General features: G+C 36.0%; 1 protein-coding gene across 2 annotated transcripts; it reads right to left on the bottom strand.

The window, feature by feature from the left end:
• Positions 1 to 320: 320 nt before the first annotated feature.
• On the bottom strand, positions 321 to 19466 carry LOC123764956 (protein KRI1 homolog). Of its 2 annotated transcripts, none has more exons than XM_045753203.2 (13): positions 19285 to 19466; positions 17159 to 17308; positions 16772 to 16845; positions 15394 to 15598; positions 14897 to 15063; positions 13694 to 13848; positions 12582 to 12710; positions 10203 to 10440; positions 6317 to 6452; positions 5946 to 6046; positions 5127 to 5396; positions 3351 to 3514; positions 321 to 3046 (listed from the first exon to the last, which is right to left on the bottom strand). In XM_045753203.2, exons 2-13 carry the CDS (start codon positions 17277 to 17279, stop codon positions 2113 to 2115), a joined length of 2694 nt encoding a protein of 897 aa, XP_045609159.2. In that variant the 5' UTR covers positions 17280 to 17308; positions 19285 to 19466; the 3' UTR covers positions 321 to 2112. The 2 variants fall into 2 exon arrangements, with proteins under 2 accessions (XP_045609159.2, XP_045609160.2); XM_045753204.2 differs by having other exon boundaries at positions 19278 to 19444.
• Positions 19467 to 19751: the final 285 nt, after the last annotated feature.

Genomic DNA, 19751 nt, shown 5'->3' on the forward strand with positions numbered 1-19751 from the left:
GAACTCCTGGAACTCTTGGAAGTTCTCATGTCCTGTATGGGTGGTATGTAAATGGAAGGCTTTGAAGAAGTTGAAGCCAATTCCATCCATGACTAACAATTTATTTCTTTTTAATATTGAGAGGGGTATACCCACCCACACCAGGTATAAATGGTTAGGAGGCTGAGCGTAGAGAGATCTTACTCTCCTTTAGTCACTGATTGGTAAAAACACATGGCATGAAAAATAAATTAAGACAAAAGTATCATGGGATAAGCTCTTCAGATCAGTAGTCTACTCAGATGTTCATTGAAAGTGAAAGGGCAAGAAAAATTGTCTGGTGTGCCTCATAACAATGTATTTGTCATGCCATGTTGCAAATGTCAACCATCCTTTGACAACAGCTTGACACTATAACACTCTTTGGACACCGCTTGCGTCCACTATTTTTTTCTTGAATCTTAGGCCTTGGACTGCGGTCGCGTCCAATACAAAAATATTTGTATAAAATTCATTTCTTATCCGATCGACTTTGGGATAGTTTCAAAATGAGCGCCTTTAGAGTGTGCACAATTTGATACCAAAATGAAAGATGTAACACGAAACGTGATGTCAGAACACTTGAAAGATTATAAATACGTTTTTGGTCAAAATTTAAAATTTTAAAATATTTGTAAAAATTCTATTTATTGTGCTATTATTATAGGACTAGTTTTAAAATGTGTGTCTTTAGATTGCAAACAATTTGATACCAAAATGAAAGATGTAACACGAAAATTTACGTCAGAACACTGGAAAGATATAAATAATTATGAACATACAAAATTAAAATTTTTGTTAAAATTCCAGTTATTGCTCTATTATTATGAGACTAGTTTTAAAATACGCGCCTTTATATTGCTAGTAATTTTATACCAAAACGAGCGACGTAACACGAAAATTTGTTATCAAACTGAACGCGTATACACATTTGGTTGTGTGCAAATTGGTGCTCGTTCACAGGTAACTTTAGGCTTTGCTGCGGGGGTCTCTCGCCAGGCTTTGGGACATTATATGCATATACACCTGCAGGGAATTTAATTGTGAACACAATGATACCAAAACGAACGACGTAGCACGAGAATTAAGGAGAGAAAACTGAACTGAGTATACACATTTAGGTGTCACCGCACGCTCGACTGCACTGCTGAGCCCATGACGTCAAAGTCTGTGGCGCTCACGTGCCGGGTGCGATAGTGTTAAGTTGACAGCAAGTATATACTTGTCAGTTCAGATACGACAAGTGAAACTCCTTTACATCTCCCATATATAACGTAGGTCGGCGTTCAATCCTCGACTGTCCAAGTGATTGGGCACCATTCCTTTCCCCTCCCATCCCAAATCCTTATCCTAATCCCTTTTAAGTGCTATAGCACCTGGAAGGGATCAGGATAAGCCATTGTGAAGCCATTACGACTACATATAGTTATTAATGACTTGGTGTAGTCCCCTGATAATTTTGTCCCCACCATAAACTGGTTAGCTATTATAAAATCATAACTATACTCTTATAAAACATATGTATAAAGTAGAAAATATGTATATTGCTAATACTGTTGGTTCTTATCATGGATGCATACAGAATCATTTAGTGGTCTCTTGCTGATAACCAGTTACAATCTTTTTCCACATTTTAACATCTCTGAAATATTAATTTGAATTTACTATTACGTAGTCCTCAAATTCACTAGCTGTCAACCTGTTCTCTTCAGAAAGTTATGAACTCTGAATTATGATAAAATACCTTTAATTAATATAAAGTGCATTATAATATATTTGTAAATGAGCATTCTATTCACACAAATTTACTTCGCCTAAAATATTAATTATTGCATGGCAACATATCAGACTGCTCTCTATATATATATATATATATATGCTTCTTCCTTTATAAAATGGTTGCCCAGTATAAAAAGGGGCTTTTGAAGTTACATGATGTCTGAAATACATGATAAGAGCAGAGAAAAACAATAGATGACATGATGCTGGTCTGCCACTCATAAAAATATACAGTATATGGAAAAGCAGACGTTAGATATTCGTACTATCCTACAAAATGTTAAGTTATAGAAATACAGTATCTTCATTTATTTTTCATAGATCTCGCTTTCCATATTTGACCTTATTTCTCAATTTCTTAGGATTTTCACCATATGCTGCCAATCTTGCATCACTGATGCCTTTGAAAAATGAGTCATTACTATTATGAGAAGATTTATCAACCTTATTGGGATTTGTCGCCTTGCCAGAAATATTTGAAATTAATCCTTTGCTATCCTTGTTCTTCCTTTTCTTTTTCTTTTTCTTGTTTATCATTACAGATCCACCCTCCAAGTTATCATTTGCCTCCTTTGCAATTACTGCTTTATTAACATCTGAGACAGTGTGCCCCTTTATCAACAAGTCATGTCCATCAACTTCAGAATTCTCCAGTAAATTTCCAGACATGGCAACTTTGTTTTCTGCAGATTTGATATCCCCATCGGAAGAATTATTCATGATATCCGAGTTCACTATAGATCCAAGCTTACCTTGTCCTGCAGCTTTTTTCTTCTTTTTCTTTGGCCGTTTCTCACTTTGTTCATCTAAATGAGGATTATTTATTTCCTCTATGTTCTCGGCAGAGTCAAGATCAGTTTCTTTTGCCTTCCTTTTCCTCTTCTTGGATGACCTTCCATCTTCACTAAGTGGCTGGGCATTACTTTTCTCTTCTATGTTTTTGTCTGATAATATTTCAGCATTATTGACCTCTGAACTCTCTGCAAAGTTAATTTCAACTTGTCCAGTCTCTCTCTCCTTTTCCTTAGGTGATTTCACAGCTGTATCTTCAAGAAGTCCTTTGCCGGTGGTCACTTTTTTCTTTTTATTGTTTGGTATTTTTGTTTCCTTAGAGACTATTGAAGCAAACTCATCTGAGTTTCCCAAGGAGACTGTGTCACTTTGGTGTCTCTCTTGTTTTCTTAGTTTCTTTTTCAGATTTTTTAGCCTCTTTTTCTCTTGCTCAGTTATTTGAAGCTCAACAGGATCTCTGTAAATAATTTGTTTATTTAAATCTAATATTCTGGAAGCTGACTAGCACAGAGGTAAACTACAATACATTATCTGATTATTATTATATATATACTGAAAATTTATACAAGTTCTGCACTTAAATTGTTTAAATAAATAAATAAGAGGTTATTTTAGGATGCTGGAGTTTCCTCAATGTTGTGCTAAGATATGCCATATTTTCAACAATCATCATACAAACAACTGACCTATGTAGATAGCCAAAGCCATCTTTTAACATACTGTACAAATATTTCAAACTAGAGAGAGATTACTGTACTTACTCAACAAACAAACTTGGGAGAATCTTCTGCTTCACATGGAGCTGCGAGGCACGATTCCTGTATTTGCTGCGGTCAATATGCTCTTCTTCGTGTGACCGGGAATGTTTCAACATATTTTTCAGTGAAAACCATCTGTTGAGTTCTCTATCTTGGGCAGCCAGTATCTAATAAAGCATCATGAAATAAATTATATCTCATGTATACACTACTAAATTATGCAACAATTATAAATTACTAGTCTTTACCCAGAAAATAAGTGGAAGCAGTGGTCCCACAAAAAAATTTGTTTAGCAATAGAACTGTCTTATTGTTTGTTAGGAAATATTAACAAAATATCTTAAGTCATATACTGAGGAACCCTAAACAAATTATATTTAGTTATTTTGTAATAAATATATATTTTTTATTTTATGTTTGCTAATATTTGTTGTGCAATAGTTGAAAACAACCACCATAGAGCTATAGTATGTGATGGTGACTTGAATGGGCCACAGGAATGATGTTAAGGTGTATAAAGTGTCTGGAGTATACAAGACAATTCACACTGAAGAGTGTGTGTGTAATAAAAAAAATGGTATACTATATGTACTACTCAAACATATCTTAATAGACAATTGTTAACACAAGTAATTAAATCATTGCATTAATGTTGAAATAATAACAATAATTATTAAATTATGGTATGTGCTTATGGAGAGAAGCATGCTAAAGTAATGTTTAACCCTTTCAATATCAGTAAATGGCATAACTGTGCCTCCCTCACATGTTGAATTTTGTCAAATGTTAAAACAAAAACAAAAAGAGCAGAGTTAAAATAGAAATGCTCCTCTCTGCATGACCTCTTGGTTGTTCCCCTAAGTCAATAGCCATAGTCATCCCAGGGCACTTACTAAGATGCCAAACTAACAAGACACTGGCACTTACTGGGGCACCTACAGCAACACTTGTCCTTACATTATTCTAACACTGCACTCAGGTCAAACACAACCATCTCCAATAATTACATTTCCTGCATTAAACTATGCACAATATGTTGACCAGACCACACACCAGAAGGTGAAGGGACGACGACGTTTCGGTCCTGGACCATTCTCAAGTCGAGAGAGAATACTTTAGCCACGTTATTGTGACTCATTGCCTGAATATGCACAATATGTCAGCTGGACACACCTTTATGTGCCAATCTTAAAATATTTGAAGAACAAAAAACAGTTTTACTGAGTTTCTAACTAGCAAATGAGTTAAAAATATAAAGAAAAAATTAACATTTAGCAAACAATTCCATATATACAACTTCAAATTAATTAAAGTCTGAAAGTGATATCAGTTTCTAAAATTTGGATTAAGATTTATCCCTTTTTTACATATTCTTTTCTTGCAAACTGAGAGACTAAACTAAATACCTAAAAGGTCTCAAATGTTATTATTGACTTGTGTATAATAGCAAGTTTTAGTTTCTCGCAAGATAATAGACATCAGACATCAAATCTACAAACTGTGCAATTATATAGATTAATGAACATAACTTCATTTTGTATAATTTCTGATGATAACAGTAATATGATGAAAGGTGCCATTTGATATCGTGGAGTCATATGATGCCAGTCTCAAGCCAAGGGTTAAAGATAGCCCTTTCTTGTCCCATTCTGCCCTTCAGGCACAAGTGGCACCATCAGTGCTTTCCATAGACGTGCCATGATGTAGGGATGATGATGATCACAGACATGGTATTGTGTTTCATGTTAAAAATGACAATGATAACTTTCAATCACTCACCTCTTCAGTTGAGAGTCCAAAGTCATTGCCTTCAACCTTTCTGTATTTAAATCTGCAAGGTGTATCTCCTATAATATCCTCAAAGTCTAACTGGTAATATTCATCAAAATAAGAATCAAAGTTTTTCTCTTGAGGATTAAACACTGGTTTCTTCTGGGCTAATGCTTTGGCAAATTTAGATTTTCGTCTGCACTTTTTTCTAGTGGTTGATGCAATCATTTCCTTCTGTAGTTCTTTCTTAGCTGCCTTTGGGTCATAATCAGCATCCATCTGCAAAATAGTAAATACAGTATAATTTACCATTATTATATTGTATAATTTCAATCATACCTTTCCAACTTCAATTTAATCAGGAAAAATTAATCATCTTTAATTTTCTGCTATTCTGCATAAAAGACTGTGCTGTGATCACAGTCAGCTTGTGGCAATTTTTCCACAAAAATATTCTTTGATCACATTTCATCTTGAAACAAACAGATCCACAAGCGGATGATCAAGTATCTCACAAATCCAGGGAAAGGAGACCTTATACACCTCCCACTCTGTAGAATCAGACGTCCCTTGACTGTGGACCACACCGATGATTAACCCCTGATAAACTAGAAGCGAGGCTATATAGAGAGAGAGAGATTCTGGTCCAGTCTCCCAGTAGATCAGCACAGGTCAGCTATACCAGTAATCTCCTAGTGCATAATCACCAGTTACTGAAGGTGCCTTCCCAGAAAAATATATTATCTAAATCATATTTGATCAGCCAATTTACAAAATAAATAAAACAAATACTAATTTAAAATACAAAGTAGTATATAGTGTACTAACATTGAAATCCTCTCTAGACCAGTCTACATTCTCATCCTCCTCTTCCTCCCCATTGCCAGCAAAGTCAGGACCCTGTTTTTCCAGCCAATCATCATAATCTTCTGAAATAGATCATCAAAACAGTTGTATAAACCTAATTTTGTCATCCCATTGTAAAACCTAAAATGTAACCACTATTTTTTTAATTTAATGTCACATTGAAAATATATACATTCAGAGGATTGAAATGCTCCATATTGAGCAGTTTCCATGGCAGGGTCCACCATGTTCATACACAACACTGTAGGTGACTTTTTATGCCCAATGGTGACAAGGAACTTTTAGAATTAGCCAATTTAATTGTAAAAAATAAAATATAACTGCACACTTACTTATGATGTCTTCATCGTCACTAAAAACCGGTTTCTCTGTGTTACCATCGTCGATTTCATAGTAATCCTCTCCAAACATTCGAGACATTACACCATCATGGGCCGCAGGGTCAAAGTCTTCATCCAGTTCTTCCTCCTGAATTATAAATGAATTTATTCATAATTTAAAAATGGCTTGATTCATTTCATGTATGCACTCCTACATGCAATACAGTATATAATAAGGAAATTTCAATTTTTTTTACAGATCCATTAACACATCAAATTGGATAAAATGTTAGTTAAATGACTAAAATGGGTCAGTTATCAATATATGGTGCAGTCAGTTTCACATGGCACCCTTGTGGAACATGGGTGCACCTCTCTGGAGGTACCATTAACTTTAGACCATCAGTGGTCTAAAGTTAAAGATTACCTCCCCATGTAATTCAGCCTTGTTTTAGTTTGGTACACTTGTTAAAGTGTGGGATCCCTTCGATTTACTGCAAAAATCTTGGACCAACTTGCCTAGTAACACTAGCGTTGAATAAAAACCCACACTTATATTTGTGAAATTTATGAAAGATTGACACCAAGTCTTTCACATTCTTTTGAGTGCTTTGTCAAGGTCTGAGTGTGTGGTTAAGACGAGATTTGCATCTCAACGACTATTGAAAGTCTCGTCCTAACCACACACTCAGACCTTGACAAAGCACTCAGGAGAGTGAGACTTGGTTTAAATCTTTATATAAATTTCACACATACATAAGTGTGGGTTTTTATCCTATGTTATATATCTGTGATAAGACATTACCATTACTGTACTTAATCTACTCACACACAATAATATTAGAAAGTTTTCCTTTGCAAACAGTGGTAGACAGTTAGAACAAGTTAAGTGAGGTGGTGGAGGCCAAAACTGTCAATAGTTTCAAAGCGTTATTTGACAAAAAGTACTGGGAAGAAGAGACACCACGAGCATAGCTTTCATCCTGTAACTATACTTAAGTAATTACACGCACACACACACACAAAAAAAATTCTTAGGATTTAGGCAACTGTTGTGGGTTGCATCCTAAGCCAAAAAGCTTAAAACCAGGGTTCCTGCCCCAACAACAGGAATTACACTTGACATTTATCTGCTTTCCATGGATAATTTAAATTACGGTATTTAAATTTGTACATGGTTCCAATCTACACAAATGGTAGCAGAGAAGACCCTCTAAATTATAGACCCGTATCATTAACAAGTGTGGTAGTCAAAACACTATAAATAATACTGTAGTTAAAACCAAATGGGTCAAACACCTGGAAAGTAATGACAATAACAGACAATATGATAGAGCCACAAAGATTCTACAGGAAAAAAATGGTTGAGTTGACTGTCTATCTGGACCTAAAAACAGACTTTTGACATTGCCACACCAGAGGTTGTTTAGGAAACTAGAACAAGCTGGAGGGGTGACAGGGAGACTGCTGATAAGGATGAAGAATTTTCTAAATGACACAAAGATGAGTGGTAATCAGAGGCAATGTATCTGACTGGAGGAGTGTTATAAGTGGAGTACCACAGGGCTCAGTTCTTGCATCAGTAATATTCATCATCTACATAATGATCTATCAGAAGAAATACAAAATTATATGAACATGTTTGTTGATGATTCTAAGCTACTAGAGAAGATAGGATACAGAGAAGACTGTCATTTCCTTCAAACTGACCTAGATATAATAAGTGCTTGGAGTACATTGTGGCAAATGGAATTCATGTGAATACATACCATGTTATGGAATGTGGAATAGGAGAAAAGATATCACACAACCTACAAATTATGTAGAAAGGAATTAAAGAACTCTAAACAAAGAAAGAGATCTAAGCATGGTTCTGGATAGTAGAATGCCACCACAGGAACACATGATGGAGAGTGTGTGAAAAGCATATGCTGCACTTTCCAATTTGAAAATTGCTTTTAATTACTGTATATGGATTGTGAAATCTAAACAAACTGTTCATGACTTTTTTAGATCAAAACTGTAACATGTAGCAGTTGTATGGTGCCCATAGATCAAGAATCACATCAATAAACTGGAAAAGATGCAAAGGCATGTTACAAAATGGCTTCCAGAACTGAAAAACAAGACACTAGAAGCATTAAATACGTCAAAACTAGAAATAGAAGAAAACGAGGCGATATGATCACCACCTACAAAATAAACAAATCCACGAGGGCCGTGACGAGGATTCGAACCTGCGTCCGAGAGCATCCCAGATGCTGCCTTAATCGACTGAGCTACGACATGGTATAAGAATTGCAACCAGAAATTCTACTGAATTTACTTGGATCCTGCAACCTCTCCAAGACACAAACCAGGGATTTTACACAATTTCCCCATGCACTCGAGTCACTAGGCCATTCTACCTCTTCGCCCTTACTTCATTACACATTGTGTAATGTGTAATCCTCGTCACAGCCCTTGTGGATTTGTTCATTAGATGCATCACGCTATTGTGATTTCTGTGTGTAATGAAGTAAGGGCGAAGAGGTAGAATGGCCTATTGACATAACTCGAGTACATGGAGGAATTGTGTAAAATCCCTGGTTTGTGTCTTGGAGAGGCTGCAGGATCCAAGTAAATTCAGTAGAATTTCTGGTTGCAATTCTTATACCATGTCGTAGCTCAGTCGATTAAGGCAGCATCTGGGATGCTCTCGGACGCAGGTTCGAATCCTCGTCACGGCCCTTGTGGATTTGTTCATTAGATGCATCACGCTATTGTAATTTCTGTGTGTAACCTATAAAATAATGACAGGAATCAACCAAACTGACAAAGAGGAATTCCTGAAACTAGCAACCACAAGAACAAGAGGTCATAGTTTCAAGCTAGGGAAAACAAAGTTGCCAAAAAAATATTAGAAAGTTTTCTTTTGCAGAGTGGTAGATGGTTGGAACAAGTTAAGTGAGAAAGTAGTGGAGGCCAAAACTGTCAGTAGTTTCAAAGCATTATATGGCAAAGTACAGTACTGGGAAGATGGGACACCATGAGCATAGCTCTCATCCTGTAACTACACTTATGTAATTACTGTACACACACACGTGTTCACTTCGGTACTTACAGGTCTAATATTAGATTATTTTCTAATACTTTCAACAATTTAAGAAGAATGTGAAAAGCTTTTCATCACTAAAACTGTATCAGTAACAGACTGAGGTGCTATCCATATAGAAGCATTTTTATGATACTCAACTATAAGGCATTATTCACTGTATAGATCCTAATGCACTAATTTAGAATGTAAGATCATTGCTAATGATCTTACATTGGCAATCTAAGTTATTGAGTCTTACAATGAGAATGTAAGTTATTGCCAATACTGTATCTGCAATAACGTCACAATTGCTATTACTGTACTGTATTTTTAGATGTCATTCACACCAATTTTCTGTTTATTGAATGAGTATGATGTTAATAAAAAATTAACAGTTTCCTTAAAAATAAACAGTACAAGAAATTATTCAGAAAGTAGTACGTATGTATGTGTTCATTTCATACAACTACAATATTATAAATACCTTAGCTATAGCAAAAGCATAAAAATCAAGAACAGGGTTTCCAATAATGAAGTTATAAGACTCCAGAACTGTACTACCGGACGAGTAACATCCTGGTCACATTACTTTGCCAGGTCAACCCAGAGGATACACCGAGAAAAAATACAGCATACAGTAGATATGGATAGATATGGGTACGGTAGCTACAATTACTGTATAGTAACATTTATCTAACTGATGAATTCTTATTGGATCCTAAGTATGGCATGTTAAAAAATGTTAGGATTTCAAGAGAATATGTAATTTAAAGAGAATTTCAAGAGAATATGTGTGTGTGCGTGTGTATTCAAGAAACTCACCCCAAGATCAATGTCTGTGTTTCCTGATGCTTCTTTAATTTTTTCTATTTTGGCTTCAATTTCTTTATATTTCAAAGCCTTTAATTTTTGAATCTCCATCCTCTTCAATTCCTTTTCCTGCTTTTTGCGTAGCTTGACAGCTTCGCGCATTTCTTTTCGTCGTTCATCTTTTGCCCGCAACGAATCAGGAATTGCTCGAGGGTAACTCTTGATGAAGTCCTCATCTGGTTCTTCATACCTAAGTGTAAAGATAAACCATTTAAAATAGTCACAAATGAGAGTGCTCTATGATTTACTGCAATGCTAAAAGACTATTAAATAATTGGAGGTAAAAACAAATACAACAATAACTTCCTAAGGGTCCAGGATGAACCAAAACGTCATCACTTTCATTTCTTGTGTGTGGGTTGGGTTATTTGTTTTAGCCATGACACCGATTTATTTTCTGCATTAACTTATAATTGTAAATTATGCTATTTGATCAGTTCACTAACTCCCATGCATCACTAGTACTGTATCACAATGATCAAATACTTTAAGAGAGTATACTCTAAGTATAAACACAGCAAGGTGCTCAAGAGTACTGAACACTATATTGATAGTTCTTAGTCACCCAATAAACAAGATGGAAAAAGTAAAGAAAGGGTATGTTCTCTCATCAACATTTCTTCCATTAGCCATTCTCATTACCACACATTCCCAAATCCTCTGATAATTCTTTCAGACTTTAATATGTATGCATATCATAGCTCAAAATGGAAAAACTAAACACTGATGGATACACAAAGCCACTAGGCATAAAATGAAAAGCAACTTCCACCAAAAGGAAGAGGCAATCAAACATATGAAAGTTCTCCTTTACAAAGTTATGGGACAGTTGGAACAATTTCCGCAAGGAGGCGGTGAAGGCCAAAACCAATAGTAGTTTCAAAGCATCACATAACAAAGATTATAGGGAAGAGCATAGCTCTCACCCTTTAAGTACACTTGGATAATTACATAGCTATAATATCAAGCAAAGATGAACCCTTAACTCAAAAGTTTGTCATTTGGTATCTAATTGTACAGTAAATGCTAACTACATATATAGAACATTATACAGAGCAATTATTTTAGTCCTTGTGCGAATTCTAACAGCAAAAACTTGGATTCTCTGGAATTTCAAGACTGAACATGCTTCAGAGGCTATATGCCATGTAAGAATTGACTGTGAAATTCTCGAGAGTACAGTATAGTACTTAAAAAACAATTAAAATCACTTAGAATCTTAAAATTGAATAATACCAAAAGGGCTGATAATGTTGTCTGCTATGTAATATAAATACACCATAATTTGTTTAAATATAATGCAATATAAACATTGTTAATTTTGCTTGTAATAAATTTCTTGGTCCTGGAATGCATGGTATTTCTTCCCATAAATCTTTTCACTAATTACCATCCTATATGATTTGGTTCAACAATTTTATGTGGTGTGGTTCAACAGTTCTACATCGTGTGTGGTTCAACAGTTCTACGTCGTGTGTGGTTCAACAGTTCTACGTCGTGTGTGGTTCAACAGTTCTACATGGTGTGTGGTTCAACAGTTCTACATGGTGTGTGGTTCAACAGTTCTACATGGAGTGGTTCCACACACTGTCTCAAGGAATGCATTCCTGTACAGGATTGGGCCAGAAAAATGATAGGATGGATTACGAGAACTTTCAAATTGAGGGATCCCATCACAAAGGTTGTACTATTCAAATCACTTGTGATGTCCCGGCTTGAGTACTGCTCGATGCTCACTTTCCCTTCAAAGCAGAAGAGATTGCTAAAATAAAGGGAATACAAAGAACATATACGGCATAGACACAATAAAGCACCCAAATTATTGGGATAGTCTCCAAATTCTCCAAATGTACTCCCTAGAAAGGGGGCGAGAGAGGTATCAAATAATATACACATGGAAAATACTGGAGGGCCAGGTCCCAAATTTACACATAATAAAATAGTAACATACTGGAGTGAATGATATGGAAAGGAATACAGACTAGAACCAGTGAAGAGCAGAGATGCCATAGGAATAATCAGAGAACACTATGTATAAACATCAGAGGTCCATGTTTGTTCAACATCCTCCCACCGAGCATAAGAAATATTGCCAGAACAAGTGTGGACATCAAGAGAGAACTGGATAGTTTTCTTCAAGAATTGCTGGACAAACCGGGCTGTGGTGGATATGTGGGTATGCGGGCCGTTCCAAACAACAGCATGTTGGATCAAATCAAGCCTGACCCTGGGCTGGATTTGGGATCTAGAAGAACTCCAAGAACCCCATCCAGATACACTCAAGGTATCTACTGTATTTTAACATTTAAGCCCAGAAGCCATTTTGCTTACCTGAATCGATACTTTGCTTCAAAGGTTTCCATCTTTTCCAATGTCTTCTCATCCTCTGATAATGTTTCTTCGTCAATGATAACTTCATTATAAGCCCGTTCAATGCTTTCATCTTCATCATCAAGATATCTGAAAAGTAAGTACAGTACTGATTTTGGTTAGAAATACTATGCTTCATGTAGAGAACAGGTAAGAACAAACCATTAAAGACTAAATATAATGAATTATAAAAATAATATATATACCATATATTTTTTCGTATGCCACATAGTGGTCTGCATTTGCTAAAATATACATCTACATATATCTACTTATATCAATTACAAAATTGTTCAATAATTAACTGCATGGTAAGTGGTCTTCTTTATAGTATCTCTGTTCTTACGCGTTTCATTTGCACACCTCCATAATGACACTCATCTCACTAATGAACAGTTTCACCGTCTCCCCTAACTCTCCGCATCACTCTCAGTCGCCCTCTTCCTCTGTTGCTCAACTTATGTACTGAATATGTTTTTTATTAGCCTTTTGCTATGCCTAACCTTGACTCTTAAGTGTGTTCAGTGGTTGTTTGTTAAGCACTGCCTCGTGCCTAACACCACTGCCTCTTATTGTTTCCTGTTCTTGGAGCTGATGTATTCAATACCATTGAAAAAAATTCCCTTAGTTTAATTCAGTTATAAGAACAACTTATTTTTCAAATGTCACTGTGTTGATCACAGCCTGATCAACCAGGTTGTGACTCATACGCCAGGCTGCGAGCAGCCACGTCCAACGGCCTGGTTGACCAGTCCAGCAACGAGGAGGCCTGGTCGACGACCGGGCCGCGGGGTCGATAAGCCCCGAAATCACCTCAAGGTAACCAAGGTAGATGTTATTAACAAATACAAAATATATATACTGTATGTTATTTTGTATAAATATTTTTTTAATTAATGTACATGTACTGTAAGTAAGGAATAGGTAGGGCTTTGTATTTTTTAAATTACTGTACCTGCCCATCCCCCTTATATTGTGTTGCTGGAAATGCCCTAATAAGTTCTATTAATTTCATAATTATCAGATCAAATTTCAAGCGGTTAACTTGACAACAAGAAATAGGAGTCACGTACCTTTTATTGAGAAAATAATCTGCCAACCATTTATCGTCCCTTGATAATTTTGGATCATTCCATGCATTTCGTAAGCCTTCAAGTAAGTTTTTATCTTTTGGATTATTTATTGTCGAGCTTTCACCCTTTACAAAAGCTAGGACATCATCAGCTGTCTGTTCAAAACAAGCAAAGGGTTAGTATAATTATTATTATAATCATATATAATTAAAATACAAAGTAACATCTTAATACTGTATACAGAATAGTGTAACCTCGACTTACAAATGCCCAACTTACAAATTATTCAAGTCAACCTAGTGCATGGTTCCTGGTGGCATGGGTGACCTCGCCTCAGTCTACCAGAGCCGCTCACTTAGTGATGATCGCACTTGCAAAGAATTTAATTGTTTATGTACCTTTTTGTTTTTTTAACAAAAAAGTAATTATTATATATCACACCATGATATATAATAAGAAAGTCAGTGGTAAGGTTGAACGTAAGAAAGTAGTTGTGAGTAGAGGTAGTAGAGAATGTCTCTTCCTCATTAAGAAAATGTGTGAAGTATGGTAAGAACTGCAAAGTTTTGTTGAAAAAACTCATCCGGATAAAGTTGTAGCAGGCCGTTGCATTGACCTTTTAAATGGCAATGTGATGTTTCACTAGAGACAAGTGTTAAAATGTAGGGAAAAACAAGTGTCTTTAGACAGATTCTTAGTAAGACAAGTAAGCAGTGAGCCACAACCAGGTTGTAGTGGTATGCCTGCAAAACGTAGGAGAGAGTACCCCAGAGAAGTCAACACTGCCTGATGTTATAATGGAAGGGAACTTCTCTTCCAAACACTAACACCTCTTCTCCCGTCCCCCACCTCTTCACCGTCTTCCATACGCCAACATGAGTCATCAATAAAGATAAGCTATTACTTGTACATACATACTATAGTACAAAATATTTGTGTGTATTATGTATGAAATGTATTATGAAGTTAATATTTTTGGGCGTGCGGAACGAATTAATTCTATTTACATTATTTTTTATGGGAAAAATTGTTTCGAGTTACAAATTTTTTAGTTACAACTCATTTCTGGGAACAGATTAAATTCGTAAATGAAAGTACCACTGTAAATACAGTATATAAAAATACTATATCAGAAACAAGTTTGACAATAACAATAATTCATCAGCATTTTAAACATGCATGCCTAAAATAGCACATCCATACCTTCGAAGTATCTTCCTTTTTATGCTGGGGACATTCTTTGACCTTAAACAATCCTGAAGTAAAAAGTCCATCACCATCATCATCATCACTACTGTCACCATCACCAAATCCAGTTATTTTTTTACCCTTTAATGGACTCTCTTCATGATCTCTTACACCTGAAGGACCTAATATAAGAAACAAAAAATAAAGCATTAAATGTAATATAACCATAATATCTACACTGCACTGTACCAGTATATGAGAGAATTGTGCTTAGTCATCCTACCAAGCCCAAGGCTGAAACCAGTCATACTTACTAGTGGAGAAGTGAGAGGATAAGAGTGCTAACCACTACACCAGGAGGCTTTCAAAAATGCAACTCTAGAACTACACGAAGGCCTACTGTACAAGAAAATGGCACTCTCATTTTCAAGAAAATATTTAAGGATCAATAATGGGCTCACTTTTTTTTTTTTTTTTTACATAATTATCCGGACTTTAAAATATAAACTTACCAGGTTCATCATCCAACTCGCCACCACGATCTATGATGATGTGCCGCTCATAGTCCCTAAGAGTCAAAGGCTTCTCCTCGCTGTCTTTTTTCCTTTGCCTGTAGTCACCAGTAAAAAATTGGCTTTCTTGCAAATTTTGTTCATCTTTCTTGTGCAATGCTCCCAGAGTAAGAAGGAAGTCACGGTCAAATTCTGGGTTCTCAGGCTGAAACACATTACGCAGAAATAACTAAATGGGTTTCAAAAGCTTAATGATCATGAAAGATATCCACCGTGTGATGATTTCGGGGCTCAACTTCAGGAGGCCTTTATCTCCACAAGAAGATAAATTTCAAGATACAGTATAAACAAAGTGACCCAATGAGTACAGGGTGAAATGAGTGCTTACCTATCAGTGACTACAGGGGAGTGAGAGCTAGTAGCTCTTTATGTCCTGCCTCCTAGTCATTCATATCTGGTGTGTGAGTACTAGGGTGCAGTGATTTTAGGGGGGTGCAGTGAGTACAAGGGGTATAATCTTTCACAAAGTGTAATGATTATAAGCTGTTGTACCGAGACCAAGTTAGTGTAATGTGCTTGTGCTTCACGAGCTGTAGCTTCCATGCCAGTCCTGCATACTCCATCAATGGTCTCATATCAACCTGTCCTCTCAAATAACACATTGCATTTTGATGTTAAAATCCCAAACAGACAAAATATCATGTACTATAAATCGTAACGGCTCACAAACAACCATGTTTTATGAGGGTACATCGGTTAGGTTAGTTTAGGTTTGGGCAATTTGGTATATAATTTTCTGTCCATTGTGACAACTCGAGAGGATGGAATGCTCATATAAGAAGTGTATATGGAATTGAAATCTTCCTTGTTCAGATTCTTAAATGGTTCTCAATGTTTGCAATCTTTCCATATATCACTGACATCAAAACTGTCCACATGAGGTTCTGGTGTTCATGAAGCAGTAGTGGTAAAAGAAAATGTGATAGTTATGGGGTTAGTAGTAGTAATAGAAGGGGTATTAGTGGTAAAAGTACAGGTGGTATTAGTGGTAATTTTTGTGGTTGTAATAGTAGCCATGCCAATAGTGGTAGTGATATTACAGTAGTGATGAAAGAAGAGACTGGGAGGAGGGGAAGTAGGGATATTACTCAAAAATACTGACAAGGTCTGACAAGAGCCTAATGTCTGGATACATTAAATAATGAACTAAGTATGGTATAAACAAGTAAATCCTTATTCAACAAAATGAATACAATTTTTAAAGAAATTCAAAATAATACAGTATATAGCTTGTAAACAAGCACTTTTTGAGAATTCAATAAAAGAGGACTAATGTATTTCATCACAGTACAAAAATCTACAGCATCAGTGTGTCTACCTCAACAAAGTCATCATCTGAAGAGGATTCAGAATCTGAACTCAGGGTTCCGTCCTCCCCAAAACGGTCTTTTACTGCAAAGAATAAATAAATTATTAACAAATAAACATACCAATACACACACAAGACATTTTAGGCTGAATTTAGGTAAATTAATTTTTCAAAACTTAATACAGGGTATACTATATGCCAAAATTGCAAAAGTACAGTAGTATACACTGATATAGTCTTTATTACTTAAGAACTCTCACTTCAGAATTTGTAATCTAACATCATAATGAGGATGAAATCAAACTAATCAAAACCTCCTATGATGATGCATTCACATTCACAAAAATAATATAGTACAGGACTGTATTACAAAAATATTTGTGTAATTTGACTTACGTTTTTGTAATTCTTCTCCCCGGCGCCACTCTTCATACTTAGCAGCATACGCCTTATTGATCTGTAATGATTCTCCCTCTCCATCAGAGTCATTGTCAAACAGGTTCCCTTTCTTAAGCATCCTTCAAGTATGCATCTACACTGGAATTTCTGAAAAATAAATTAAATACCATAATAAAATCTATCAGCTCAAGGAGGCCACTATCAGTATACAAATACTGTAGTGGAAATGTCTACAGATACATTCATTAGCATAGGTCCATTACAACAGTGATGGTAATTAAATTCATTGTGTCAGGGGATAGGCAGTGTGTATGTATGTATGTATGTATGTATGTATGTATGTATGTATGTATGTATGTATGTATGTATGTATGTATGTATGTATGTATGTATGTATATGTATATATATATATATATATATATATATATATATATATATATATATGTCGTACCTAATAGCCAGAACGCACTTATCAGCCTACTATGCAAGGCCTGATTTGCCTAATAAGCCAAGTTTTCATGAATTAATTGTTTTTCGACTACCTAACCTACCTAACCTAACCTAACCTACCTAACCTAACCTAACGTTTTCGGCTACCTAACCTAACCTAACCTATAGAGATAGGTTAGGTTAGGTTAGGTTAGGTAGGGTTGGTTAGGTTCGGTCATATATCTACGTTAATTTTAACTCCAATAAAAAGAAATTTACCTCATACATAATGAAATGGGTAGCTTTATCCTTTTATAAGGAAAAAATTAGAGAAAATATATTAATTCAGGAAAACTTGGCTTATTAGGCAAAACGGGCTTTGCAAAGTAGGCTGACAAGTGCGTTCTGGCTACTAGGTACGACATATATATATATATATATTTATATATATATATATATATATATATATATATAACACACTGTATGAATGTATATACATACACACAGTATATACACATTAGGCTTATATTGAGGTCCTCCCAAGGTTGAATTATTGACCCCCCCCCCCCCTCCTTTCCAGGATGCAACCCCACAACAAGCTGACTAACTTCTGGGTACCTATTTGCTTCCAAGTAAACAGGGGGCATAAGGTGATAGGAAACATCCAGGGATTTGAATTGAGTACAAACCAGACTGTACTCCCATTGATTGATTGATTGATGAAGATTAAGCCACCCAAGAGGTGGCACGGGCATGAATAGCCCGTAAGTGGTGGCCCTTTCGAGCCATTACCAGTATCAAAAGATGATACTGGAGATCTGTGGAGGCGCAACTGCACCCTGCGTGACGGGAGATGTCTCCTGGACCAAATGGTGACCAAATGGTGCTGTACTCCCAGGACCTTTACCCTTAACCAGGAAAGATGACTAGTGAAGGAGGCATGATTACCAGGAAAGAATATTTAGCAATAATTGATCAATTACCATAAAGTCTTCAGTTATTAGTAATTTAAGAAAGTTATTAGCACTCCAAATAAACTAAACAAAAACTTGAACACAGAAAACCTGCCCCAGGGCAAGACCTAAGCAAAAAAATGATTGTATGACTGAACACCAGTGAAGGCCATAATGGCACCACTGCATGGTACACCAGTAAGCTATACAAAGTCACGCACTCAACCCAAGGGAAGGCCTAAATCCAACAACACTTAAGAGAGAGAGGAGGCAACAGCCTGCAAAGTTAAACAAAATAAGCATGCCCAATTACGGGTGGAACCCAAGTGCAAAAGAGAGAGAGAGAGAGGCAACAGCCTGCAAAGTTAAACAAAATAAGCATGCCCAATTACGGGTGGAACCCAAGTGCCTGATCCTACAACTTTTCGTCTTGTGCTCTCTCTCTGTAGCATCAATTGACTATGCAGTTCAATTTTTGTTGTTCATATTGTAAGGATTCATGTATCATGAATGCTTATGTATCCTGAGATTCATATATATTTAGGATTCATATAATGAACACTCATGTACAGTATTAGAAGGCTAAAGTATTGTTGGGACTGTCTAAGTGTGAGGCAGGTGTGACAGTACAATCTACAAGAGCCCAGCTGTTCATCCTGCCACTTATACCAGGACGCAACTCGGGCTTGATTAACAGACTCAAGCGAACAAATTGTCAAAGCAAGGGACTAACATCTTACATGATATTGTTCAAGAGTCTGAGGGTCTCTTCTTTATGACACACTCAGCGTGCTTGTAGCTTTCTTCTCCCGGAGAAAACAGTCTCGGTGTCTTCTTATGCTACGTGAACTTTGCGTCCCTATCAGAGCAAGAGACGACGACCAGACGGCCGTCCAACACAATGTAAACAAACACGCATGTCAACTTGGTCACTTGGAAAATAAGTACGCTAATAATGTTCAGATATATAATATGGTATTAGTAATAGAAGTAGTACATTGTACTACCTAAGCTTTTAATCAAAACAAAATGCATAAATTCACTACACAATTGAGGTTCTTATTTGTGTTTTATTTCATTGTAAAAGGAGTTAATTTCCAAACAGGGTTGTATAAATAAATCTTATCTTATCTTTGCATTCAATTTTGTACGGTAATTTTTCATACTTAAAATGTAAATAGCTATATATATATACCCCCTCTAAATG

The sequence above is a fragment of the Procambarus clarkii genome, chromosome 29 (assembly GCF_040958095.1).
Source record: "Procambarus clarkii isolate CNS0578487 chromosome 29, FALCON_Pclarkii_2.0, whole genome shotgun sequence".
NCBI classification, from domain to species: domain Eukaryota; kingdom Metazoa; phylum Arthropoda; class Malacostraca; order Decapoda; family Cambaridae; genus Procambarus; species Procambarus clarkii.

Bases quoted from the DNA above. Each gene is read 5' to 3' on its own strand.
- LOC123764956 (XM_045753203.2), bottom strand. From the start codon at position 17,279: ATGCTTAAGAAAGGGAACCTGTTTGACAATGACTCTGATGGAGAGGGA. The intron at 16,846-17,158 runs GTAAGTCAAATT...TATTCTTTGCAG, and splicing joins GGGAGAAGAATTACAAAAAC to TAAAAGACCGTTTTGGGGAG. The intron at 15,599-16,771 runs GTAGACACACTG...AATGTGTTTCAG, and splicing joins CAGATGATGACTTTGTTGAG to CCTGAGAACCCAGAATTTGA.